At 42.3% G+C, this 27,489-nt stretch overlaps 1 protein-coding gene across 2 annotated transcripts in view; it reads right to left on the minus strand.

Annotated features, from left to right (window-relative positions):
- insrb (insulin receptor b) overlaps positions 1 to 27,489 on the minus strand; it is an 82,960-nt gene that overhangs the window by 41,730 nt on the left and 13,741 nt on the right. For both annotated transcript variants that reach the window (XM_086048521.1, XM_086048523.1), the window contains one exon: positions 12,113 to 12,661. In XM_086048521.1, coding sequence (XP_085904647.1) covers positions 12,113 to 12,661 — 549 coding nt within the window. The remainder of the gene's footprint in view (positions 1 to 12,112; positions 12,662 to 27,489) is intronic.

Here is a 27,489-nt window from a genome sequence, read left to right on the forward strand (position 1 = left end):
AAATGTACATTACATCACAAATAAGGCCTGAAATGAACAAAATGTCTGCAGTGTTCCATTACAGCCAAGAGTGAATTACTCCGTGTACTGAGAATTTTTTGTTCCTTGGACATTAAAAAACATTTTCCGAGTAGGGCTGAGCTCCCCGATAAGTGGCAAGTGAGTAAAACGTGTTCAGTGGTTCAAGGAAAAGAAGCATTTCTCGGACATAACTTTCGGTGAAGTGAGTTTGGTGAGTTTGGAGAAGCGTGGGCAAAAAAAAAATGTAGGCTTGGATGGAACTTCAAGGAAGAAGAGGTCACATGAGGATTCAATTGAGGAAAATCAAATTTAGAAATGTCGATTTCCAACGCTGAGCTCTCTGAACGCCGACGTCTTTGGAAGATTTTAGTCTGAGCTGCTTTGGCTGTTGTGTTGCATTTGTGCCACAATTACGAGCACGTAATGGGAAATTTGGAGGATAAAAGCATGTTTAGTGCTCACAAGAAGGTATTGTGTTGGGCTTAACAAGTTTGAAAAACGTCTTTACTCAATTTACTGCGATTTAATATGTGCTTGTTTTTTCAAGTTCCACTTCTCATGCATTTAAAAAAAAAAAAAAAAATTACAATAAATATTTTGTATATGTATTATACAAAAATGTTTTGGTCTTATACTGTTGGTTGGGCCAACGATAAAAGAAAGACAAATGAACCATGAATTAATTTTAGGGCAGTCTTCTTCATTTAAAGTTGACTTACTAAACTTGCAGTCTTTCAGCCGTTTGCTGTTCACTACAGCAACTTCACAAAATACTAAAAAAAAACAGTGTGGCACTGTTACACTGTATTTGAATTGTACGTGTAAGGGAATGCAAAGGAGAGCAAGAAAAATGAAGAAAATGGAAACTTTTACACAAAATATCGTCCGCAGTTCTTGCAAAAAAACAACACCACATTTTTGTTCACACGAGACATTTTAGTGCTCGAAATTTAGGATGATGTGCATGTCATTATGACACAATTCAAATGCCATAGGCTGTCTGTTCTGAACAGAACCATTGTGCAGAAAACATCAGGACCTAAATATTTGGAAAACAATCTATTTGTCATATGATTTATTGGGTGAACAAAGAAGAAATACCCACTTCAAATAAACGCTCAACCTGTGGGGAATGCGACTTTCCCATGAAGATGATGTAACAGATTTCTTGAGAATTTTAGAAGTTCAAATATCCCACCAACACCCTTCAGCTGAGCTGTCGGACCACCGTAAAGCCACTTGTGAAATGCAAAGAATTCGATGACGCTTAAGCCTCACATACTCCAAGTATAGAACATACCAGAAAGGTAGGTTCCAGACTTTGCAAAGGTGTTGTGATCACGTAGGCATGAACTGCGCCTATCCTGCAACAGTGAAGGACACTGAACCCATATTTATCGAGGGGGATACGCTCCAGGCCCAACCGCAAAAGCTAATAATCTGTTATTATTAAGACACACATGTTAAAATTAATTTTCAAATCTGTGTGAGTGTCATGAGCTGTGGCCAATAGTGTTTTTTGTGTGCATTTTAGAAGTGCAACGATTACTCGATGATTTGACAACTAATCTATTATCAATTGATTCGATCATTATTTTTGGATAATCAATTCATGGTTTGGAGTCCTTGTTTGATTTGAAATTGTCCAAATGCTCAAAATTTCCTTTTTAAGAATCTCACATTTCTGGAGTCCTCCATGAAAGCAGACGTATTATGTTTGATTTTCACATACTTTGGGTCAAAATCGATTTTGACTGTCAGCAAAGCACAATTGAACATTTCAGCCACATCTCCGCAAACTGGGAATGCTCATAAGCAGTACAAGGGACTAATAAGAATTGTGTCAATTGCATAATAGTTTGTTCATCATGTCGTAAAGCAACTGAGGCAAAATGGAGGGTACTGTTGTTGTTGGCAGCAGACGGCATAGCAGCTGTTGATACAGTTCCAACTAGTTTACAGTCTGAAAAAGAACAACATGAAGTCAGCGGCGGAGCGTTGACCTCCGCTACTCTCGCGGGCGGCGTGACTCTACTCACTAGTACACTGGCATGGAAACGCCAGTTCAGAATATTCACCCAGCTATCCGTTTATTTTCTACACCACTTATCGTCATTAGGGTCATCCATGAATGTGCTAACCACACGTCCGCTGTGCTGCCTTCAAAACATGAGAGGGATGATTCCATCCAGTTAAAAATAATACGCAATAAGTTTTTGTGTGCGTGTTGTGTTGATGTCCAAGCCGGAAGGAGGCGGTCATCTGATGCGACCAAACACCTGAAAACAATCCCCTTCTCTTGAGCGGAGGGAGGCTCGTCTTATATTCCCCTCGAACACGCAAACACAACTCATCTCAGTTGCCCTTACTCAAACATCCTCAAGGTGACTAGATGGATATTCAGACAACTTAATGGTTAGCATTTGGGTAAAGCTGGCCAAGCAATATCCCAAGTAAATGTTTCCGCCGGCGCATGGGGTTTTTGTGAATGGGCTCCTGCAAACTAGTTATCTTTCCTTTCACCGTCTCTCATATGTAAGTAATATCCCGGCGCCTCTCTCTCTGCCCATTAGCCTTCCCCCGGGGCTCAGTTGTACAGCTCAGCAGTAGGATGTGCTCTGGACAAAGGCAGGAAGTAATGAGGAAGTCCTTTCAGACAGCCCACGCTGTAGCAAGCACTTGGCTGCCGACAAGCTTTTCCTGAACAGCTCCGACATTTACACAGATGAATAGAGAAGCGTGTGAAAATAAATAAACCATCGTCGAGCCACACGTGAACATAGGAAATCAAACTGCTGCGCTCGTTAGGGAGCAATATTTAATGTCTGTCTCATTTTTCCAGATGCCGCACATGCGAAACGAGCGTCACTTCAATATGAGACGACAGAAGGAGGGGGGGGCGCCGCTCCCTCTTGTTTCGACACATTGTATCCTCAGACGCCCTCATCCTCTCAACGAGATAGGCTACTTACATCGCCGCTCGCAGCCAATCCCCTGTCGGAATAGTGGGCAGCGGCGTCAACCAGAGTGCTCTACTTCGGTTTGTGTGTACATTTGTGTTCCACTTGGCTCAGTGTGCCAGTGTGTAGTGTTCCCTGTGTCGATGCGCGCATTCGCTCGCATAGAATTGTGTGCGCGGAACAGGATGTGGGTGTGCCGGTCCATTGATGAGCTAGGGGAGAGGGTTTTCCAGATCCCCTAAGGGTGAGAGTAGGCGGGGTGCAATTCACACACCGACAAGGATGCGCATACATAACCGATGTCGGCTTATCAAAGTTCATTTGGCGCGGCCAGCGTGCTTACAAGCTGCGAGAGGAAAGGTGGCTACAAGTTCTCTTGTCTGTCACTTATTCCATACAAGATATTCATGGTACTTCAAAGAGCAGCCAGTGAGTGTGTGTTGATGTTAGCGTTAGACAAACTTGCCCATGTCCGTCGTAATAATTACATAGAGGAAGATGGACGCTGATGCAGGTAGCTCTAGGTGTGCCAGTGTGTTTTACATGAGTGAGGAGATCACTATCAGCATTGAAAGGGATGGGGGGGTGGAGAGAGTCTTTCAATATGGAGGGTTGTTTTTTTTTTTTGAATGAATGAAAGGACATCAGTGGCCTTTAAAAATATCTGTGTGCACAAGAAAATGGAATCACAGGCTGTCAAAAGTGGCACTCTAACCCCTAACCTTGGGCTATTTTAGAGAAGCACAAGGCTGAAGAAAGCCATTTCCAAAAAAGGCACAACAGCAACAATGGCAAATTGAGGATCAGGGGAAAACCGAAGTGAGGGTTGACAGTCAAGTGGGGCTACTCCTGCATACCACATTAGCATATGTATTGAGTAACAAAAAAAAAAAAAAGTTTACTCTAAGAGGGATGTCATCAAACATCCCAGTTTCCTGTATTTTAAACCACCGGGTCCTAAAACTAAATTTTTAGTGACTAAAAATTTGCATGTGCAAAAGGCCAAAATACATAGAAAAAAAATGACAATTTTAAGACCAGCTATGTTTACTTATTCGATGTAAGACTGGGATGGGCAACTTAAATGATAGAGGGTTGCCGCAATTTACCCTCAGCGCTACTTGAAGGCTAATTAAATATGACCACACACTTCCTAACCGGCTGTATGACAAAAATTACATTTTGAATGTGGAAAAATATGTGCCAGCCCATAAATAGTGACAATCTACGTGTAATTGACACCCACCGAAATGCACTGGTCACATGTACAGTATTTTTTTTTTTCCACAATGATGGTTGAACTGGAGAGAGAACCTTTATTTCTGGAATCTGCATTTTTTTTTTTTATTGAGCTTTCTGGGCATGTCAACTGATCACACCATGCACTGTTCCCAGTGTATGCTACTTTATTCATGGGCGCACAGGTGTTTTTTTTCCCTGGTGAATCTGGTGAAAAATAGATGATTCAGTTAAAGAGGTAGTCAACCCAAACTTATTTTTTTTTCAAGAATATGTTCTATGCAGGCCCACTAGTTGAAACAAGGCAATATGACTAACATAAAACATGAGTTAAGCAGCAAAATCCCCCCGTTTTCAGCCATCTCGGGGGGGGCGGCCATTTTGTCACGACTGAAAATGACATCACAGCGGCTCACCTGTTTTCTAAAGCTGAGCTATGATTGGTCATGATCTGAGCCCTGAGCGGTTGTGATGTCATTTTCAGTTCACAGAAGTGACAAAATGGCCGCCCCCAGAGATGGGTAAAATCGGGTGCATTTTGTTGCTTAACTGATATTCCACAAACACAATATTAATCAGAATGCTGTGTTTCAACTAGTGGGCCTGCATAGAACATATTCTTATAAAAAATATGTTTTGGGTTGACTTCCACTTTCATGGTGGGTGGAAGTGTATTTCTGAGCCTTTGCTACTCATAGGTTGTCCTTTGTTTTCCTCATACTGTATAAATACACACTGTACAAATTTGTCAGCTGTCTGTGAATATTCCCATTCATCAATCAATCAATCAAATTTTATTTATATAGCACTTTTCAAACATAGGATGCAACTCAAAGTGCTGTACATTAAAAATGTCAAAATACAACATAAAAAGAGAACCCGCTCCCGCCTTCCCTCCCTCCCTCCCTTGCAATATTGTATACACAAAGACAGACATCCACAAGGACTCCTGCACTGAAACACACACACACACACACACCCACACACGCACACACACACATAACCTTAAAAAGCGACATGGCAAGGCACAGAGAAACCATATGAGGAAAGAGTACCCAAGGGGAGCTCGTCCACGCTGAGAGGAATAATAGCCCATGGCCACGGGTAGCACCACCACCAAAGAGACCCCCGGGGCAGACCCTAAACATAGCGCATGGAGGCCAGCCACAACTCCCAGCGCGGAAGCCCCCCTTGAGGAAACACTGGAGGTAAAAACTGGATGAAGCTAAACGACAATGACAATGAAGCTAGAAAGACAAAGCAATAAAAGAAGCTAAGAAACTATAAAACAATATGATTAGATAAAAATAGTAAGAGACTAAGAATGATTATTTGAAAGCCAAACTAAAAAGGTATGTCTTGAGCTTCCCCTTAAAAATATCAACAGTCTCTGTGGACCTGACATCCTCTGGCAGGCTATTCCAGTTGAGGACCAAAATGGCTGAATGCAGCCTCACCATGCGTTTTGGTCCTCACCCTAGGAATAATTATAAGGCCGGTGCCAGAGGACCTCAAGATCTATGAGGGTTGGTATGACAAAAGCAAGTCCGATAGATAAGATGGGCCAAGACCATTAAGACATAAATAAACTAATAAAAGTACCTTAAAATCGATCCTGAAACAAACGGGGAGCCAATGCAGCAATTTTAAAACTTGTGTAATGTGCTCCCGCCCTCGGGTTCTCGTCAGCACCCGAGCGGCTGAGTTTTGCAGTAGTTGTAGGGAAGAAATACTCTTTTTGGGGAGACCAGAGAGCAGGGCGTTACAATAATCTAAACGACATGATATAAAAGCATGTATCAGCACCTCCGTGTTAGTGTGAGAGAGAAACGGGCGGGCTCTGGCAATATACTTAAGATGATAAAAACGATCTTGGTTACATTTTTAATGTGAGGAATAAAACCGAGCTCAGAGTCAAAAATGACGCCCTGGTTCTTTACACATTGTGACGGTTTAAAATCTAGTAATTTCGGTAACATTTCTCTCTCTGACCTTTAGGGCCGATAACTAAAACCTCGGTTTTGTCCTGATTGAGCTGTAGGAAATTCTCTGCCATCTATGACTTAATATCTAAAATACAATTTAAAAGGGTATCAATAGGTCCTGTGTCATCAGGAGAGACGCTAATGTACAGTTGTGTGTCATCAGCGTAACTGTGGAAGCTGATGCCGTGTCTTCTGATGGCGTCCCCGAGGGGAAACATATAAAGATTAAAAAGTATTGGAGCTAAAATTGAACCTTGGGGAACCCCACATTTAATTTCATGGGTTTTGGAGGAACAAGTATCCATGCTTACGAAGAAACTTCTGTCTGTGAGAGTTAAAAGCAGTACCGGAGATGGCCACCAGGTTTTTAAGTCTGTTTAATAAAATTTGATATTTCTCTAAAATTTTGTTTGTGCTTAAAAATTAATTTAACTGGAGGAAGACCAGTTTTTCAAAAATCTCATTCATCATTCATCCAGGTCATGTCATTCTCATGGCATTGAATTGATCAACTGGGCTGTTCTGATTGTCTTAGAGGTTTTAGTTGACGTCTTTTAAAGGTTTGACAGCCGAATGCAAAACAAGTTCCTGCTTCCAGGCACAATAGCTTTACTATCTTAAGTGACCTCTCATTGGGAAAAAAAACCCCACATCTGGATAAAAGCTCCAGTAGGTGAGACTCCAGACTGATCATATTGTTGTATTGCAACAGATTTTGAGCAGTGCGGGACAATTGTGCAAAGCTGACTGTTTTACTGTAAAAGCCTCTTCTCATGCTGTCTGAATGAAGTCAACTTTACAATTAAGAAAGGGCTTAATGTTTTTGCATAGTGGTAAGAGAAGCTGATGATGGGCTTTGTTGATGTGTTTAATGTGTTTCTCTTTTCGGCTGCTGGGGCTTGGCCACTTGCCACTCTGGCGACAATGTGTGGGTGTGCAGTTGCGGCATGTGTGTCCGTGTGTGCGTATGTACCTGGAAGCCAAACTTGAAACCCTCCACCATGTTTGTTTTTCTCTATTTATTTTTGCTTTGCCCAATGCTGAAACATCTCCTGGCCCCAACTCTTTTCCCCCCACAATGTCTGACTAGCTCAATTTGATAGCAGCAGAAATGAAACCCTTAATGTGAAGCGTCATTGAGGACAACTTTCATTACCAAGGTGATCTGCTGAATACCAGCAGAGGCCATGTAGAACTTAAAGGAAAATCTGGGGGGTTGCTAACTGATTATATTAGAAGCGTCAAAATTAATTGCTTAATCGACAATTAATCAATTTTCAAATTAATTGACTCGTTTAGTGGCATTGTTTAACTTAAAATGGTCAAAATCTTCTGATTCAGCACCTAAAAAGTAAATACTGGCTTCTCTTATTTCTGTGGGCCTTCATAAAATCAGACTAATCTTTGTTTTTAATCAAAAAATTTGGGGGGTTTTGTTAAATTATTAAAAAAAAAAACCAAATAGACAAAAATAATCCGTTTATAAACAGTAATCAGGAAAACTGGTTTTGTAATACATTTTAATGCCAATTTTTAAATCCGATTAGCTGATGGAATAATCTATAAAATATTTGATTCTAAAAATATTCGACAGTGACAGCCCTAAGATTATAACCAAATAGTTGGAGTCTAGAGTGCCTGATTACCCATCCAGTGTGAAGTTCAACAACCTAGTAAATCCTTTGTTCACTACAGTCTTCTGCAAATGTGTCTGTGAGCAAGCTGTTTTGGATTTTGCAAATTGTGATGTCACAATTGAGCTAGTTTATCTAATAACCAACCCGACAAAGACTTGCACCATGATTTGGCAGCTAGGCTGGCGAAAGACCCACCATTATCAAGCAACGGCCGCCAAACAACAAGGAAGCGCTGTAAAAAAAAAAAAAAAAAACTATTGAGAATCTCAGAATCTCCAATAACACCACAAAAAGTTACTAGATTTGTTGCTAGCATTTTTGTTTTCATAATTCATGGAGGTAGTGTTCTCATGATACCAACATTTTGACTTCGATACTATACCTGCATAAAATACCTCAATACCGGTACTGAAAGGATACCGACAAAAAATCCTTAAATCAGCAAAAGCAGCTAAATTAAAACTGACAAAAGAACATGCATCACAGAACAGATTGTGACTGACCACTGACAACAGTGAAAAAATTTGAAACAAAGTCTCCCAAGAGAAAACGGCGCCTTGAATTCCACACCAGAAGCTTTGACGGATTATGGAGGGATGCAAAGTACTTCTTTAAATGAACAGTGTGTGAGACAAGGCACAGACTGCTTCTTGGCTGACACTTTCTATTAGCTTCAGGTGAGTATGTGGAGAGCTTGTGCAGGTCTGATTCAAGAGACCATAGTGTGACAGAGTGTCACTTTGAAGAGGGTGACTGTGTGTGTGTGTGTGAGCATCGGAGTGTGTGTGCGAGTGCGTGTGTGAGCATCTGTGTGTGTGTGAGTGAGATGAGAAAACAATCACAGCGGGCAACAAAGCACGTAGGCAGAGGCAGAGTTCACTTTGACCTGAAACACATTCTCTCCTCCTGCGTGTGTGTGTGTGTGTGTGGGGGGGGGGGGGGTGTGTGTGTGTGTGTGTGTGTGTTTGTCGGTGAGTTGTGCAAACACGCAGTTTGTGAGGCTGAACATGTTGTGCCAGGCCTCAGCAACAGACAAAGTTTGATCCAAACGCCAGCATGATTGCGTTCTCTTATTGGTTTGTCTGTGACTATTAGTAAATCTGTTCATTCATCTGCACTTGGGTATCTATCGTCAGTCCAGTTGTAAACTGGCAGCAAATCTATAAAGGCAGTCCCTTGGAAAGGTCTGGAACGAGACTGCAACAAAAGCCAATTAACTAGAGAAAACATTGTTATTTTTGTAACTCATCTTAGTCTGCTATATCTTACATGGAACAACAATAGCTCATCAAACCTGAAGGCCAACTACTAGATGGGCTTGGCAATCAAATTCATTGTGTACACAAAGCACACTACAAGGTCATAAAAAAATAACAAAACAACTACATTAACTTTTTGAGCGCCATCGATGTGAAATGACGAGAAAAGTTAGCTATGGCCAGAAGATGGGAGCACTGGGTCTCTTTTGGTTGAGATCACCGCGTCTCAATGGAATGCAGAATCCCATGAACATGGCGGAATTTCGGAAATATGACGGTACAAGCTACTTGTGATTGATCAAAGAGTTTGTCATGTTACGTTGGCGGATACGCATGTAACTACGGTTCTATGAGTCCCGGATGACCAGCAGGGGTGGACGGACGTCATTAAACTACTACTAAGAGTGTCACAAAAGACAGAAAAGATATTATTAAAATTTACAAGTAGAAACACTGACGTACATACGCACGCACGCTACAAAATACTACTACTACGTAGCGTACATATTAGGGCTGCACAATATTGGAAAAAAGAAATGGTATAGTCGAAATTATTTCAGAGACTTTAAAATAATATTCGCACTATCCTTACAGCGCTTTAGCTAACAATTTAGGCAACAAAATATTGGGGCCTGAACTACATGCACCCTCTGCTGGTTTCTGCCAGGTCGGAAAATGACTCAATTGCTTCAAAACACATACTGTACTTATAGATCAGTCCAATTACAGATGGCAGTCATAGCTAAAAATGAATTTATCTCTCCCAACCATAGTTCAAACTTCCAGAGACATTTTTAGATTCAGCAACACATTCATCAATAATCTATGCTAACACACACACACACATGCGGTGGTTTTCCGGCATGTGTAAGATCAGAGGAATGTACGCTCTCCCTGTCTCTTACCTAAGGCAACTTAAAACCCTGTAAAAACAAAAAACACAACAGCAAAACCCCGCAGTTTACACACACACACAAATGTTATTGTTGCATCTAGTGTTCGACTGCTCTGCACCTGTGTGCACTAACTTTTAAAAAGAAACAGCAGTGAATTGGGAGAATTTGTTTTCAAAGGGATTCAGGCAAAAAGCGCAGCACTTCAGAATGACAGTCTCGTTTGTATACATTAAACACTAACACCTCAAACAGTCGGTGTAAAGTTATTATCCTTTATAGCACTCTCTCCCGTGCTTACACTGTTACCTGCGGCAGAGGCAAACAGCCCCTTGCATCATGTTCTAGAAATGGCTCCAGCTTTGACTACACTGGTCCCTATCACATGACGCGCATCATACCTCCCCTCCCGGCCTATCAGAGGCAAAGGAGACATGAACGCACATGCACAGACATTGCTTGACGTACCATAAACATGCTTGTGTTTATCAGTCGACGTCCCGCCAATCCCCCCCCCCCCCCCTCCTCCTCCAGCCCGTCATTGGTCAGGGCTATTTGTCTTTGAAATAGTCCTGTTCGACATGTAAACTGTCTACAGTACATGTTAACAATGCAAGAGGCGCACGGACACACACAAGGTCACTTCCTGTATCGCTTCCCTCGGCAGAACATTCTGGAAGGAGAGTGAGGAGCCAACGTAAATGCGGGCTGTGACAGTTGAAGTTCAAGTATAAACACGGCCGCGGTCGTTACGCTTTGAACGCGAGCCTCTCCGTCAGACACAGAGGCGGAGGAGAAAAAAAACAACACAAGCTATAATCGCTCTCAAAAAATAATAAGCATTCTCTCTGAGCGTCCTACAATAGACGCCATTCTCTGTGTTTATGGTAGGAGAGGAAAGACTGACTGGCCCACTGGCCAGCCGGACCTCTGGCAGGCCGACAGGCAGCAGCGCAGAGGAAAAGCCGCAGTTCTTTTTTTGAATAAAGGCAGAAAAGAAAATACCAACAAACATGTGTACTATACTGTTTATCCCTGTCCGTGCACCCGCTCCTTCCCACTGTACTTTTCTCCCATAATGCCTACCTTGGACTGTGCAGTTCCCTGACTCAACAATAACGCCTGAGTCATTTCGGACTTCAAGAAGATGGCCAGCCTCTAATTATGAATCACTTCCTCTGACACACATGCTCCAGTCAAAGAATGCTAATCAGAGGGCATTGCCTGTCCATGTTTCTTTGGCTGTGGATATCAGGAGTAAAATTATGCTGATATCCAAACAAATCGATTGCTTCAGTTGCTCTCTGAGAGGAACTACTGACATGTGTGTCTCATTGGGCTCCCTTGGCAACCAATAACGCAAATGAGGACAGCCCAAATTGTGATTTATCCTTTCCCATTCTTCCAAACTTTGGGCTGGGATCCAAAATGGTGGCAGGATGCCAAGTGTCAAAAGTATAATGCAGTTGACTATCAAACAGGCATTTCGTTTCTGGACTTTCCGATTCATATTCTATGTAAATAGGTCATATTTGCAGTAAACGTGGTGTACTCTAGCAAGCTGTAGTCCCACGCAAAAAACAAGTTTGTAATTCATGTCTCGTGCTGAAAAGCTTTATGAGATCCACTCGAGTTCATATAAACATCAGTCTTCAATTGAAGCCCGTCACAGAACTGTTTATCGCTTTAGAACACAGGTGTCAAACTCAAGGCCCGGGGGCCAGATCCGTCCCGTCGCATCATTTTATGTGGCCCGCGAGTAATGTCAACTTTCATGACCCTTGCTAAAATCTGTACCAAAATTTCATGTTCTCATGTGTAATAAATAATGATAATTTGCAATATTTTGATACCCTTTTTACAATAACTGCACAAGCCATTATCCTTAACTTCTGATTTCAAAACTAGAAATCCACCAATTTGTTGTGTACACGATACTGTATGTAATAGAAAGAGACGATTAAAAAAATGTATTTGGTTTCACTGTAATAACGGCCCTATGAGGGAAGCCGTAACTACAAAGTGTCCCATGACAAAAATGAGTTTGACATCCCTGCTTTAGAAGCTCAACTCCCGTGGAGAACAACAGCAGATATTTGGTCTTTCAAATGCACTTACTTCTCTGGCAGTGGTTCTGGGACCAGCATCTTCCCCTGAAGTGCCCGTTGATGGTGTTCTGTGGGCAGATGGTCTGACCTTGGGCCGTGCCGGGACACACGTCCCCGCACTCCCTGTCATTCTTGTTCTCCACGATGTAATTGTCTTCCACCGAGTCCAGGATCTTGGACCAGTCCAGAGTGGCCAGGTAACAAAGGTCCGGGTTCTTCTCAATCCGCACGGCGCCCCTGGTGATGTTCATGAGGCTGTGAAGGCCCACCTCCTTCAGTTGCAGCATCTCATAAATGACAAGGGCGTAGTTGAAGAAGAGGTTGTTGCCGCGGATCACGGTCAGGTTCGGGAAGAGATCGGTGAGGGAATCGAGGCCGTAGACCCGGAAGAGCAGCATGTAGTCGGTCACCACTTGCAGCTTCGGGAAGCTGAGGCCCCGAAAGTCATCGGTTTTGGTCTTGAACATAAGCAGGATCTTTAGGTGGCCCTCGATGATGGTACAGTTCTCCAGCGACTGGAGGTTGGTCACATTGTTGCGGATATCTTTGCTCTGACAAACTGCAAGAACAGAGGTGACACAAGTGAACATTTTCATATTTACTTGCTTTATCCAAGAACTGATTTAACATTTATTTTGTTTTATTGCCATGTCATCTTTTTTTGAGAGACCTCATATTATGTAATGTTTTCAAAAGGGAGCTATTAACTTGCCTCTTTGATCTTGCCCAAGACCAAATGTGCTTAAGTCAACGATCCTAATTTATTAGCAAATATACGGTAGTAGAAAACTATGATATTAAGGAATGAGAATATGACAGAAATTTCCTTGATCAAACGTGAGGAACATTAACGGTGTTGATTTCACAAACTAACTGTCGAGACATGCTGTTCTTTTCAAATATTTTAATGGGATGGGAGTAGTTGCATTGTTTCAATGTCAGTGAGAATAATAGTGCTGCGTGGGAGAGTTGTGCCACCAGCAAGGCCAGAGCTCAACTTCACATCGCAAATGTCATTCTTCATTAGACCACAAACTAGTTGGGACTGAATCAACTGCTGTAGTTAAGAGGTGCGCTCCAGTGTACTACAGTACAACTGTTATATTGACAACTTACACATTTATTCGAACACACTCTGAACAGCACAACAGGAATTCACTTCACATCATCTTACATCCATCCAGCCATCAATTTTCCCAACCACTAACTTAAATTTGCAACTTCACTAAAACAAATGTGAAAATACATTGAACATTCTTCTACCCCCAAATTAAGCCTTGAAACCTCACGTGAGGTTAAATTAAGTATAACAAAGCCATAAGGCAGTTCTACTCACTACTATCTCTCATCCTGTGAACATTTCATTTCCTCCAGAAAGCAAACTACTGTATGACACAACTGATCTGAATGACATAGACATGAGAGGGTTAACTGAGCCGTAGCCTGGAAGCTAAATGCGTATCCACGCTTATTCCCATACTTTCTTTCAGATGCAGAGTACTTGCACCGACACACAAACCCACATTTGTTTCAGCGGACCCACAAGCAGACGGGCACTCGCATTAGAGGAGCGGCAAATTCATTAGCAGGCAGTTACTTACGGAGATGCTCGGAAGTGAGCGGTGTGCGGCTATTGCTCCACACAATGTATTCAATATCGGAAATAAAGAAATAAAGAGAATAATTCTCAGGATTTTCCAGGCATGGAACTGTACAAAGATATAACAATTAAAGTGTAAAGTCATGACCCAAGGTATTACGGGAGACTTAGTAAGTTACTTCAATTATGGACTCAACACACTTTATTCTGCCAAGTGACCACTTTAAAAGAAAATGCTAAGAGTCTTCATGGCTCCAGGTGATACATAAAAAAGTGAGCCTTGTTTGTTGTTATCCTTCGTTGATGAACACCTAGCCAAACTACATTCGTTTCAGACACAGTGCTGTTTCATGATGTTTGAAATGAGTGTGAAAATGAGAGGAGGGTGGGGGGTTTAAATGTGCACAGACTCTTCTGTCAACATGCTACGACACCTGCCTGTGTATGAAGGTCCACAAACACTCATTTAGACTATAAGATGTGCTCCTCTCAAGTTTATAGCCTCAGATGTGTTAAACGTTTGGTGTGTAGAACATGGATAAACACAAAACATGGAGCAACAAACACACCATGGATAGTGTTTTCTCACACGGGATAGTTGGGATAATGGATGGATATTTATATATATATATATATATATATATATATATATATATATATATATATATATATATATATATAAAATGTAATTTTCCCAACAGCTGATCAAGGAAATTGACCGCTAGCCAACACAATAATCCGACTGCTTGCTTCTAATACTGCCTACACAGAATTAAAAAGAAAAAAAAATCAAAATGGAATACATAAAAACAGAGTCAAAACTCAACTGCTAGAGACAGCGTAGTTGTGGCTCAAATTATTCGTCATGAGGAAGCTACCTATTAACTTCCCAATCTGTTAATGGTTAGCGAAACAAACATGTCAACAGTCCAAGTACAAACTTTGACCAGCAGCATATAAATGGAACGGTTTAAGAGACTTCTAAATGGATTGCAGCCAGTAAAGCCTGTAATCACTAGACTGTCAAATAAAACCAGGTTGTTTACTACAACAGCATGCTGGCATTAGATGTGAGTCATTTCAGACTAGCATTTCGTCCGAGTGGACAAAGTTTAAAGTTAGAGCTCAAAAAGTCACAACACCTTCCGTTAGCTGACAACTGGAAGCGGCGACGGTATAAGTGACCTCTTTTGTCACCTTGGGGGTAGGGGTGGGGGTGGAGATTGAGGAAATGAAGAAAATGTGCAAAAAGCTCTGTGACTGCCGCCTCGCAAGTTGGCCTCTGGCTATGTGCTGGACCGCCTTGCCCCTCTCGGTTGCCAGGTCAGAAATCATCCAGTCATGTTTCAACGGCAAAACATAACTATTTATGACTCAAAATACAGCAATATTTCACGTGAAAGTCAAATGATTCAAAGTAATGTGGAAGTCACAACACCCCCGTTTCTGCTGCCTACTGCTTAACATTCCTCCATCCGACAAGCAACGCAAGATGAGAATTATTTTTTTGTCAGTTGTACCATCTTACCAAGACTTGTATTCTACTGTATATAATTGAGGGTTAAAAATCCTATTTTACTTTTGTATTTAAGTACACTTCCTGATTCTGTACATTTTTACTTTTAAAGCGGAAATCAACCCAAAACCTTTTTTTTTTTCAAGAATATGTTCTATGCAAGCCCACTAGCTGAAGCATGGCATTCTGATAAATATTGCGTTTGTGGAATAAGAGTTAACTGACACGTTTTTAGCCATCTCAGGGGGTGGCCATTTTGTCACTTCTGTCGACTGAAAATTACATCACAACTGCTCAGGACTCAGGTAACGGCCAATCACGGCTCAGCTTCAGAAAACAGGGCAGCCGTGATTGGTCGTTACCTGAGCCCTGAGCAGTTGTGATGTCATTTTCAGTCGACAGAAGTGACAAAATGCTGCCCCCACAGATGGCTAAAAACAAGTGGATTAACTCTTATTCCACACACGCATTATTTATCAGAATGCCTTGTTTCAACTAGTGGGCTTGCATAGAACATATTCTTGAAAAAAATCTGTGTTGGGTTGATTTCCCCCCTTTAAGTAATGAAAAGGGGTTGAATCAGTACTTTATTGTTGCGCAAGTGTTTTTTATACAGGTATATGTGCTTCTACTTAAGTACTTTTGCCCTTTCTGCCCATCAGGTATTTATAGTTCCAAACAACACTAGTGAGCCTAAGCCACATCCCCTTCGTCAGACGCTTACTGTAACAGGAACCAAAAGATGCACAAAAACAAACTACTTGTTTGCAGCAGTTGGTGTTATTCCCAGAGATAACGTCAACATTACACCTCGTGCGCCTTTTGCCTTATCACCTGGACATATCAAACAGGCCTTCGGGCCAAGCGCTCACTGTCAGCCTGCAGCAGCTAATTGGATACCCGTTGTGCAACGCAACAACAAACTGTATTGCACAACATCTGCAGGGTCAGAGTGTAACGCACAGTCTGCCCACTGTGGTCTTAAAGACACACCAAGAGGACAAACATGATCTCTCCCAACTTAATGTATTTTACATCTCAATGCAGGTCAGAAATACAAAAACAAATATTTTTGGGCTATGGTACTGCCGGGGAGCGCCACAAAATGGAGTCTTGTTTTTGAATAACAGGAAGAAAGTGATAACATATTCATCACCTTCGTTGAATTACTTTAGTAATTACCTTCTTACGCGAGACAAGTTTACCTTGGCATTGTTGCTAGTCAATTACGACTGCGGTAAGTGAAAGACATCATCAAGAGCTTACATTCAAAGCAACAATCAAACCACAAAACAAAAAAAAATGAACTGCCAAATGGAGAAGTGTCCTATCAGATCCAGTAGATGGAGCTGCAATGAATTAAATTTGTGTGAGGGGCAGTTGGTGCCCACTTTGTAATTTGCATTACTGCCACCAACACGATTGGACCAAAAACTGTCAACTTAGCATGTCAACTTCATATACAAATGGAATACAGTATATCATCAGTAACTAAATTTCGCTTTTGTCCACATGTACATATGGTTCTCTTGATCGTTGTTTCTGCATCGTTGGTGCGGCTTTTACTTTCTTCATGTTGATTATTGTCTAAAATTTCCGAGGGAATGCATTTTTCAATTTTTCAATTACTCTCTTTCCAACCCAAATATGCGTGCATGTAAACGGCATTCGGAATATGCGAATTGCACGGGACCCTCTGCGCGGACTCAACCGCAAGGAATCCCGGTCTTTGTAGGACAGGAAGTGCTTGTATGTGCGCTGTTTGGCACGTGACCCACCGGAAATGCACGTTTAGTGATAAACAAAACATGGCGAAAACTAAAGTACGACACCACACTTTTAAAGCAAGGAGGAAACCATTTGTTTCATTCGTGCGGTGAGTGACATGAATATAATGTGCTTTATTGACAGAAGCAAGTAACAAGCAGAAATGGCGTAAATTGCGTCATGCTGTCCGTGCGTCGCCATTTCAATCGGCGTATTCAAATGTGGGGGTAACTCTCTCCGCTCAAGCCATGTGAACGGGTTTTCCGAAAGACTCGTCAATCGGAATTTTGATCTCAACCTGAATATTGGCTGCATGCAAACGCAGTCATTGAGTGATGGGGGGAAAAGTGTGGCAGGCAAAAGAGGAGAAGAGGAGGTGAAAAGGGGAGAGGGACTGGAGAGCCAGAGAAGGCAGGAGTGAGCGGGGTGAAAGTGTAACTTGAGCCCCGGCAGGAACGCAGAATGACGTAAGGGACCTACAGGACGGTTGGTGATCACATGCATGAATGGAGGGCCGCTGTGGATCACTGTTACATGACCGCCAATGTGCGCACACACAAATGGCCTCACAGGGGGCAGTAGGGGAGGGGGCTTGCCTGCTGACTACTGGACACAAATTCCAAAAATGAATGTGCATCTGAAATGTAAAACAGCCATAAGCACATATTACACTGCATGTACGGCTGCCATCTTTCAGCAATTTAATAAAGTACGCAAGTACTGCAGCAAATACTAGTATGAACTCCTGATGTGATTCCCAAATGAACTTTCATAACCCTGCAGGTGGAGATGCATGCAGTGGTGGGTGGGCGTTCGGTTTGCTGGACAGTGACCGTGACCCCTCTATCACCCACCCTCCCACTGAGAGTGCTCTCACTGGCCACACAAGAGCTCTTAATTACAATAACAACCCAATCAGCCTCTAATGAGCCTTGGGGAGGCGTGGGGGACACAGAAGCGGGGCTTGTTTTGCCGTAGAGAATGTGTTAACAGAAAAGAGGAGCACAAAGTGGAACATACTGTACCACATTGCAGACCTCCAGAGAAGAAATGGGGGCAATCTATCTAACCACCCTCGCCGTCTCTTTCGCAATTTGGCAGGAGGAAAGACGGGAGGTGAAGATTGTGAAATACAAAGTAAAATGATTGGAAGAAAGTATACAACGGGAGGAAAGTTAAGTATACAGCATTCCCGTCCCCATATTCGTCTTTCGGAAACACCAAGATTCCACAAAGTGCCAACAAAAACCCTGTCTAAATCGGAAAGTCGTACAGTAATTGTCCAGGAAGTATGTTGAAAGTGATAACTCTCCTATGAAAGACGTACTTTGAATGTCGAGGAAGACACGTTTAGCCTGGGTTGTTAGCGGAAATTATGGAGAGTCTTTGCCACATGTGCATAATCTAATAAATTAACATTCACACAACTTGCCTGGATGTAAGTGTCAGGGGAATGAATATTTCAAGCAAGCGTCTACAGGTGTACGCAGCATCTTACACTTGCATGTTCTTTGGCTTAATTCAATGAGCCCCCACAGCTGCAGCCTAGCAGGGAGTAGCTGCAATTTCAGACAGATTCTTCTCTTATTTTTAAACGTGTGCGCCCTACTGAGAATTTAATCTGCATCAACCAACAGTGGCTGGCAGAGAGAGAGAGAGAGAGAGAGTGTGTGTGTGTGTGTGTGTGTGTGTGTGTGTGTGTGTGTGTGTGTGTGTGTGTGTGTGTGTGTGTAGATGCGGGCAGTTTTAACGGGTAAGATTGGAGCCCTCTGCGGCCCAAGCTCGCCTCTGCCTCTCACTGAAGCAAAGGGCAGCCACATGTTAGCTTAGTGTGAAACCAGACCTGTGTAGCATGAAACCAGGTGGCTGTCTAACTCTGGACTGTGACAAGTTTCCTCTCTCTGACATCTTGGCCGCATGTTGTCTCACATGAGGTGATCTGCTGATTATAGATTTGCCCGCAGCGCACTTGCTGAACTAACCCCGGGAAGAGAGAATATGTGGCAGTGGTTCCCAAGCTGCGGGGCGGCAGAAAAATGCATTTGTTTGTTAATATAGCTGTGGAAAGTCTGGAGCTGTTAAGCCAGCACCCTATGCTACCGATGCCAAGCTGTGGCTTCCACAGTGAAAAGTGATGCTAAGAAATTGCATGAGAGGCATTTTGATCAACACGTACCAACTTGCACTTCCAAAACAAAGATCTGTGGACCAAAATGACAGAATAGGTTACAGAGGAGTAATATGCTTGGTTGGGTAGAGGAAATTTGCTCCGCAAAAGTCAAATAAAGACTGGAATGGCGCTAGGTAAACGTGGACCTCCGCCAAGGATGCAATCCTAATTTGGAACAGCGCCAATTTGTACACCTTCATTCAAACCAACCTGGAAGGCAAAAAGAAAATAAATTCTCTGTTGGCATGGGAGAAATTCCTGCCTTTATACAGATCAATGCCAAAATGTAATTATTGTAACGTGTCACTACAAGGGCTGATTGAGCTGTACATATGAGGACATGGCAAGAAGGCACAGGGACGACTAAGAAGGGTGATGAGGGAGTTTGTGGGTGAGAGCACCTGTTCCTCCACTGGCCAGGGCCGCTATTGGGGAGCATGGCAAGCGGAGCTGGCCAGGCCTATTTATATACAAATGCTGGGTCCCATTACAGCCATGGCACGAGGCCAGCCTGTGGCCGATTGACGCGGGTAAAAAAGAGCAACACGCAGACCCGGTGCCTTCTGGTGACTAGTCAAAAGGAGTGAGGCCCAAACCAAATGGCACTGGTGGGGACTTTGGCTCAACTCCTCTCTACTTTCTGATTCTGGCATAAGAAAGAATGGCAGGATCGGCGCAGACAGAGGGAGACAGAGAGACAAGATGTCAAATTAAAATGAGCATTGGTGAGACGAAGAGGAGACGAGTCATTAGCACTTGTTTTGAAAAACAATGACTCATTATTTTCTTGGTTCAGGTTGACCCTTGGAATAGCAGTTGTGAAGACAATGTGGAAATGGAGAGACGTATTGATGACCCCATGAGTTTGCTTAAAAGGAATTGATCCTACAAGACCAGATCCAACAATTCTTGAGCTCGAAAGAAGCGGGTTCGTATCGCAGTTTGCAAATTTAGAACAACACTGTGAACAGCCATTTACATGGCAAGCAAGACGGACGCTACGTTGATTTTATTTTGGTCCTACGCGGCTTCTGACATTAATGTTAATGTACCTTACTAACATAAAGTCAAGGTGTTGGTCCCCCAACCACCGGAGCCGTGAGCATAACTACTCAATCACACGCGGCGGAAATGTGCGCGATTGCAACCAATCAGAGCTCAGCTTTCCTTCGAACTTCGGTTCGAAGTTTAAGTAAACAGAATCCTCCAATAAATGAAAGAAGAAGCAGTTAACAGAAAAGTAATAGTAACAATGAGCAGACGTGCAGCTAAACACGCAGCTGATGGACAGCCATGGCGTAAACCTTTCGAAGATGAAGCTTTTTGACAAGAAATGTTACTTCCATCTTGTGTGGCGGGACCTCCAGAACGACGTGGAGGAAGCCATTGTGGAAGGTAAGTCGTTAATAACAGGAACACAACAATCCCCTGTTGAAGCACTTGAGCAAGTAGCACCCAAGTGATGAAGTGGAAAGCGTGAAATTGCGAGCAGAGTTTGTAAAGCGTGCCAACATCCACATTTAGCAGCTTAGCCGCTAAATGACTAGCCGCTAGCCACCGAAAAAAAGCAGCAATCAATCGTGTCGTCTTTTGAGCATGCACATTTGCAAGTAGCAAAGATGCTAACGCTTTATGTAGGATCATAACTTGAAAATTATTATTATTAATAATAATATGATAATATTAGGTTTACATTTTAAGGTGTATTTATTATTCCGGGGGGGGGGGGGGGGGGGCATTTTCAGGAGTTCACTGGTTTTTTTTATATTGTTCTGCATTTGATGTACTGTTGAATAAAAATGCTTGAAATTAATGAAAAAAAAAAGTATGTTTATAAAAGGTTGAATTACTCTATACGTATTTTTGCTGTCAGTACCAATGCTTCAAAACTGGCAATTTACAAGCAATGTAAAGTTGATTTGTTTATTTTTAAGTGAATATAGCATTCATATCTTTGGTAAACTTACCGTAAGTGTTAATTGTAGATGCCTGCTTATCATTGTGACACATTTTACCGATGGTTGGATTTAATTTGTTAGCGTTGACATTTTGGTGTATTTCTATTGTACAGTCCCAAACCATAAAACACTTTCTTTGTGGAGTCAGTTGCAATAGTGAGGTATGGTTCGCTTTGGTATTAGGCTAAAGATGCGGATGTGCATTGCTTGGTTGACAGAGTAATCACATCTCTGTCAATGGAAGTGCAAGAAGAAAATAAAAAGAAAACAAATAGCACCAATTAAAAAAAACACCTGATTACGATAGTGTAAACTGGCGCCTTATGTGTTACTTGTTTACATACACCCTCACTGCTATAAATGTTGCTATTGACACCCCTGACGAAAGTATCATTATCGCACCTACATGAGCTGCAGTAAAAACACAAGCCTGAAGGGGATTTACTGATCGGAAATGTAATGTGGCGAATCTAAATGATCTGAATCACCTGAAGGAAACATAACTCAAGTCAAGTGTAAAATAATTCAAGACGTGGTTCAGGACGCTGTTGTCAGAGATGTTCCAAAAGTTATTATAAAAGATAGCGTGTCGTTAGAAACAACTCGCCAAGAATTCCGCATTTTTTCAACAATACATTTCATTTGGCAACTTTATGGATTGCCTGGTTCTCAGTAGGCTGCGTTGTCTTGTACGTTTGTTTTAACACTGAGAAGGCACACAAAAGGCCAAGAATTCAATCCATATGTGCTGCAGATAAGATGGTCATTGTCTCTGCATCCAAGGTTTTATTTTCCTTGCTGCGCAGTTCCCCATTCCATTTTTTTTTTTTCTCAGTCTTTCTTCCACAGATGCTTCAAATCGTCACAATGAGAAGCCTAGGCATGGCAGAACACTTTGTCTTTCGTTAGTTTGATGTAACAACACGTGATTGGAAAGACACACTCTTGCTTATTTCCACTCCCCCGTGGAAAAAAACAGAATTGGACGGCTTGTAGTGCTGCTAACCAAAGACAGAAAAATCCCAAAAATTCTGGCCCCGCTAGACGAAACGGCCAAACCAGGTGGTGCTTCAAATAAAAAGGCATGTTGGGGGAGAGAGCAGCATTCCTGACATAGTCAACACATTTGGCCACAGACACAGGGCTACGAAACAGGAGCAGGTAATCAACGGCAGGCGAGACTGTGCTTAGAATACAGCAAAAAGGGCAGACAACACACGCACACACAAAGCGGCACGCATGTGTGTGTATTACTCACTAAGTGTGAGTAATACAGAAAACATGTCATGTTCTTTTCATCTTCCCACGTTAGCGAGCGGAGCGCGCGGCACGGTCTTGGTGTGGTGAACCTCGGCCCGAGAGGGAGGCTGTCGGGCCCCAGTTGGCCTGCTTGACTCGCGGCCACACGGCAGCAGCTGCAGGGCCAGGCCACACCAACGCTCCGAGCCACAAACCAGAGCGACATGAGTCGGAGCTACGCCTGCCTGCCTGATGGCTTTGCCATATCAGCTTCTTCCATCCTGTTTTATGGCTTCCGAACATGTCTGTCTGCTTAGCCTATGGTCTCGACATTTGAATACTTGCACTGAGACGCCTTGTCAGTCCATAGAGGGAAAATATTTCACTGCGTGGCTCTTGAACGTTAATGCAGTTCGCATTGAAAGTACGGATATGAAGACGGACAACAAACTGGTTACAAGAGGGTGAGGTATGGTAGGACAGCTAATGCTAAAGTCTTTTTTTTAATGAACTTTATTAGGTGCAATATCAATGTACAGGTCGATTTTTTAGATATTTCCATACATAAGGCGCACTTGAGTTATAAGGCGCATGATCTTTGTGAAGCATTGTGTCTTCTTCAACAGTTTATTTTAATTGTACCGTTATTTTTTTTCTACATTTAGCGCTATTATGCTAGGGTCAGACCGGACCCGAAATATCGTTCAGCGCCGCATGTCTTGCTTGCTTTAGTTCGCCGTGCAACTACAAGGGGGTTGCTTCAAGTAGAGAAGAGAAGGGGATCCTCCAACAGATGAAAAAAATAATAATTTTTGAAGATCGCTAGTATATCTGGTGACCGGTGGTAGTTTTCACTTTGGCTAATGCTAAATGCTATGTAAACAAGTCAATGCACTAATCATTAACCAACCGTTTTTGCTTGGTCCCGGAAGCTATAAGAAGCTGGCCGCAGCGTTAAACTAGTTGGATTACATTTACTATGATTCTTCGACATGGAATTAGGAAGTGGTTCTAGTTCCAGTATGACGAAAAATGATGCCTACTAGCGATTTTGTGTGGATGTGAATGGGAACGTGAACACAATAGGAAGGAACTTGAATTAAAAACGACAAACTGTAAAGCCAACATCCATCCATAAGCATGCATAAGGTACACCGAATTACCAGGCGCACTGATAGTTTTTGAGAAAATTAAAGGATTTTAAGTGCATCTCATGATCCGAAAAATATGGTATTGCAATCCTACTAGTCCTAAGCACCAACAGAAAAAATGCAAAAGACCTATTGTGGAGGTTGCAATTTGTCTGGGGTTGCTATCACACTTGTATCTTTTTATGCTGGTTCTTTGTTAAAGTGTGAGGTAATGGAACATGTCTTTTTTTTTTGTGACACATTGTGGTTTTCTTGTATTTAGCGTAGAACAAAAACTGAATCAAGTTTACAATGCAAGACTTGAGGTGTGAAAACAACACCAACATGAGACGACAGTAACATGAAGGTTGTTAGGGTGTGCTGTTAGTTACAGTCGAAGGATCATGCGGAAACACGTTTTTCCCATGAATAATGCATTAGATTTAAGGAATAAAATACCAGGATTATAAAAAGAGGTGTCCATATATTTGAAACTGATCCAAATTAGGATTGTTCGGCCTTGGCAGGTCTGCGGTCGACTGAAACTGTTAAGAAGAATGAGACAAAAAAATGGGACAAGTAGACAAGGAGAAGAAATGGACTGGAAAGGGGAGGACGAACAGGAAAAAGGTAAAGAAGCTCTGCGAGAAAAGGGAATAAGGAAGATATGCCTTCTGGGAAAATGGACAAACGGAGACAGAAGAGAGGGAAACGTGAGGGGATAGCGGGTGGAGGGATTGAGAGCCCAAGGGCCAGGTCAGTTTAATGGCCCGTTTGTCTGTGCTGATCGACCACCAACTCTCGCTGGTTGCAGCCGGAAAACCACACACACGCACACTCACACATACAAGCTACTCTTTCCATATCTCTTCGTCACACTACCTTTTCCATTGCTCAGACCTGCACCCACTGCACAAACGCTATGAACAACAATCTACTGTTTGCCTTTATACTATCTTTACCCCTAACCGAGTGTAGGGTGTGTACTGTAGCCACAGCCATATTGTTAAATGGTATCCATTCCTTACACACTCATTTATCAGTGCAATATGATTTATTATGGCGCTGATAAGTGAATTACAAATACTTGATACAGGCCCGTCATGCGGGTGCAAGTTACTTGCCATGTGTCCATTCATTTAGTAATAGCAGCTTAAATCTTTGCCTTTGCCTTTTCTCCTTCAATATTTCTTCAGAGCTAAGCAGGTTATGGCCATAGTATCTGATCTGGTGACCAGTTAAACATTACAGTAGCTTGGAGCATGTGACGCAAACGCACACATGCCAACAACAAAAATGATGCTTTGGCAGATACGATTCAGGAAAACGGATGCTCATGTCAGGCTATAAATGGTATTTTTATTCATTTTCTCTTAAAATATTACACAGTAAATCACTATAATCTTTCAATTAAAAAAAAAAAAAAAAAAATCTAAATTTCAATTTCCTGTATTACATCGTAGTGATGATTTAAATCACATGGTAATCAAATTCGCAGATATTAACAGTAGCACTGCATGAACAGAATATTAATAGCTTATTTGATATGGTTTAAACTGGTAAACATGTCGTTAGCCGAATAGCAGTGATGCCTAGGTTATTTTTGAACATTTATGGACAACAAGATAAAAACAAACAAGAAGAGCAAGAGCGGTCGCCTTGATTCAACCTTGACCTGGATGACTGAGAAATCTTAAAAAAAAAAAAAAAAACGTTTTTAGCAAGCACATTGATATTTCTTTATTGATATTGTGACACCAAGTGGAAAATGACTTGGGCAATTACGCTATGAGCTTGATGATGTGAATAATCTGAGATATAGTGGAAACTCTAAACATCGAAAACATTGAAGCAGCCTCTACAAGGGGTGTTTGGAGGAGAAGAATGAGCAAAGAATATACACCGGAGGTTACGTGAACAAAGCACGCTCACACTCCAAGCAAGACTCTAGTGGTGGTGGCATTTGACAGAGGTTTATTTATTTTTACACTTACAAAATGTTAAAGCATGTGAAGTCACATCATTTGTTTTTCTCTTACTTGAACGGGTCAAGCCCTTCCTCTGATTAACTGAATGATTCAAAGGTCTTAAGACCCAAGAGTATATTTGTCCATGTTTGTGTGGGAGGTCTTTTTTCTTCTTTTATAGTTCTAAGAAAGTTTGGGGGGTAAGTACTGCTTTTTTTTTTTTTTATGCGCAAGTGTTGTAGAAAACAAGGAACATTCTTGGTTCTTAGAACTGAGCCTTGAGGAAACTTTTATGGCCCCTTCTTCGGGGGATGTTCCTTTGCGAGCGGAAGAGGATCCCGGAGTGATGTAACACAGTACATTCGTTGATCAAACGAGACAACGCAGCACCGTACGGTTTGTTTTTCACCATGTAAAATGATCACCGAACAGAAGTGCTGTTACGTCACATTTTTTACATGCATGTACAACAAAAATTCTAACTTTGCCATCTGTCAGCATGCACAAAAACGCATTTTAACTGGCCACCACATGCCCCCGTGTGCACACAATAACGTGCCTAATAAAATGCTCCCTTTTGAACGACACAGTGAGAGTTGGTTTAAGTGGTTGTGGTTTGCAGTAGCGTTAAAGTGGACTTAACTAGGCGGCGGCGCGATCATTTGGGCCAAAAATTGTTTTTCAGCAGGTCACTCTGACCTCAATAGGACATCAAGTACAACTGCTACATGTGTCCACAGTTAAAGCGGCGTTAGGAAACACGACTCAAGGCTTCATTAACACAGATTGATATTCAGGCAGTTCAATGCTTTGAGGTCAATAAGGATAAAGCGCGTGGAACTCCAGCACGGCACTTTCTGTCACCTTGGCAACTCATCTAAGGGCTAGTTCGTCAGGACACAAACACAACCTCGGCCTCAACTGACACGCACGTCGTCCACGAGCACAAACACGCAGAGATGAGGTGCTACATAAACAGAAAGTCAGTGCAAGCAAATGCTACGGTGAGCCTCGTGCAGGTGTACGTGGTCGGCATCGCTTGGGCACAGATGGTTGAAAAAGGGCAGAAATGCACAAAAAAAAAAAAAAAAGGGGGCGGTGGGATATGAAATGTCAAACAGGGTTGAAAGAGCGGTGAGTGTGTTGTGCAGGCTGAGTACATGTGCGGTGTGAAAGAAAAACAAATCAGTGGATAACAATGAACTCTCTTACCCCATCAGCAGAAGGGGGTGGGAGAGGACGTGGCATGGGCGTGGTGAGAGAGGGATAACATTTACAACGGGGGAAGAAAGACACTGCAAGATCAATATTTAACCTGCTCCAGCATTTTATGATCAGACCTGTTACAGATACTGTGTAGGACATGTCATGGAAAAATACGTAACGCACACCATGATAGCAAAGCGGAAGAGGGTAATGATCACAGCACCGGAATTGGAATGTGACTGTCCTGGCTACTCGGTACAATGTGGCTGAAGCAATTATTTAAAAAAAAAAAAAAAAAAAAGAGGAGCAGAAGCTGTGAGCTTAGGCATGATGTAAAGAGACCACCCTCCCAGGCACAAGCAGTAATGCTTGGCACGTTTGACATGACACCTGGCATCTGCATCTATCGCTTATCAAAATCAGAGTATGTCATTTTCACCTTGCACTATACCCTAATTAATTTTTTACAATTGTAGAGATTAACTGCTTCATATGTCGAACAGTCACGCAGTGAGCACTCCCTTTTAAGGACAAAAAAAAAAAGCAGTGTGGTAACATCATGCATCATTAGAACTAAAGTCAATGTTAAGTCAGTATTTACGGCAAGGGTTGTATTTATGAGCATGGGGGTTCTAGGTAAAGCCAGCAGAAATTTCATTACAGTCAAAATAATGTGTGGAATCACACGAGTGTGAGCGTGTTGGTGAGTTGGAGTGTGTCATCGGGCTGTGTGTCAGACGACCACTTCTCAGTCATATGACAGTCCTCAAAATAAATTGAATGCATCGGGTTCAGTTACATGGCATCCAGAGCAGTCAACACACACACATTCCT

Source organism: Filicampus tigris, chromosome 12 (assembly GCF_054856515.1).
Source record: "Filicampus tigris isolate MCC_2025a chromosome 12, RoL_Ftig_1.0, whole genome shotgun sequence".
NCBI classification, from domain to species: domain Eukaryota; kingdom Metazoa; phylum Chordata; class Actinopteri; order Syngnathiformes; family Syngnathidae; genus Filicampus; species Filicampus tigris.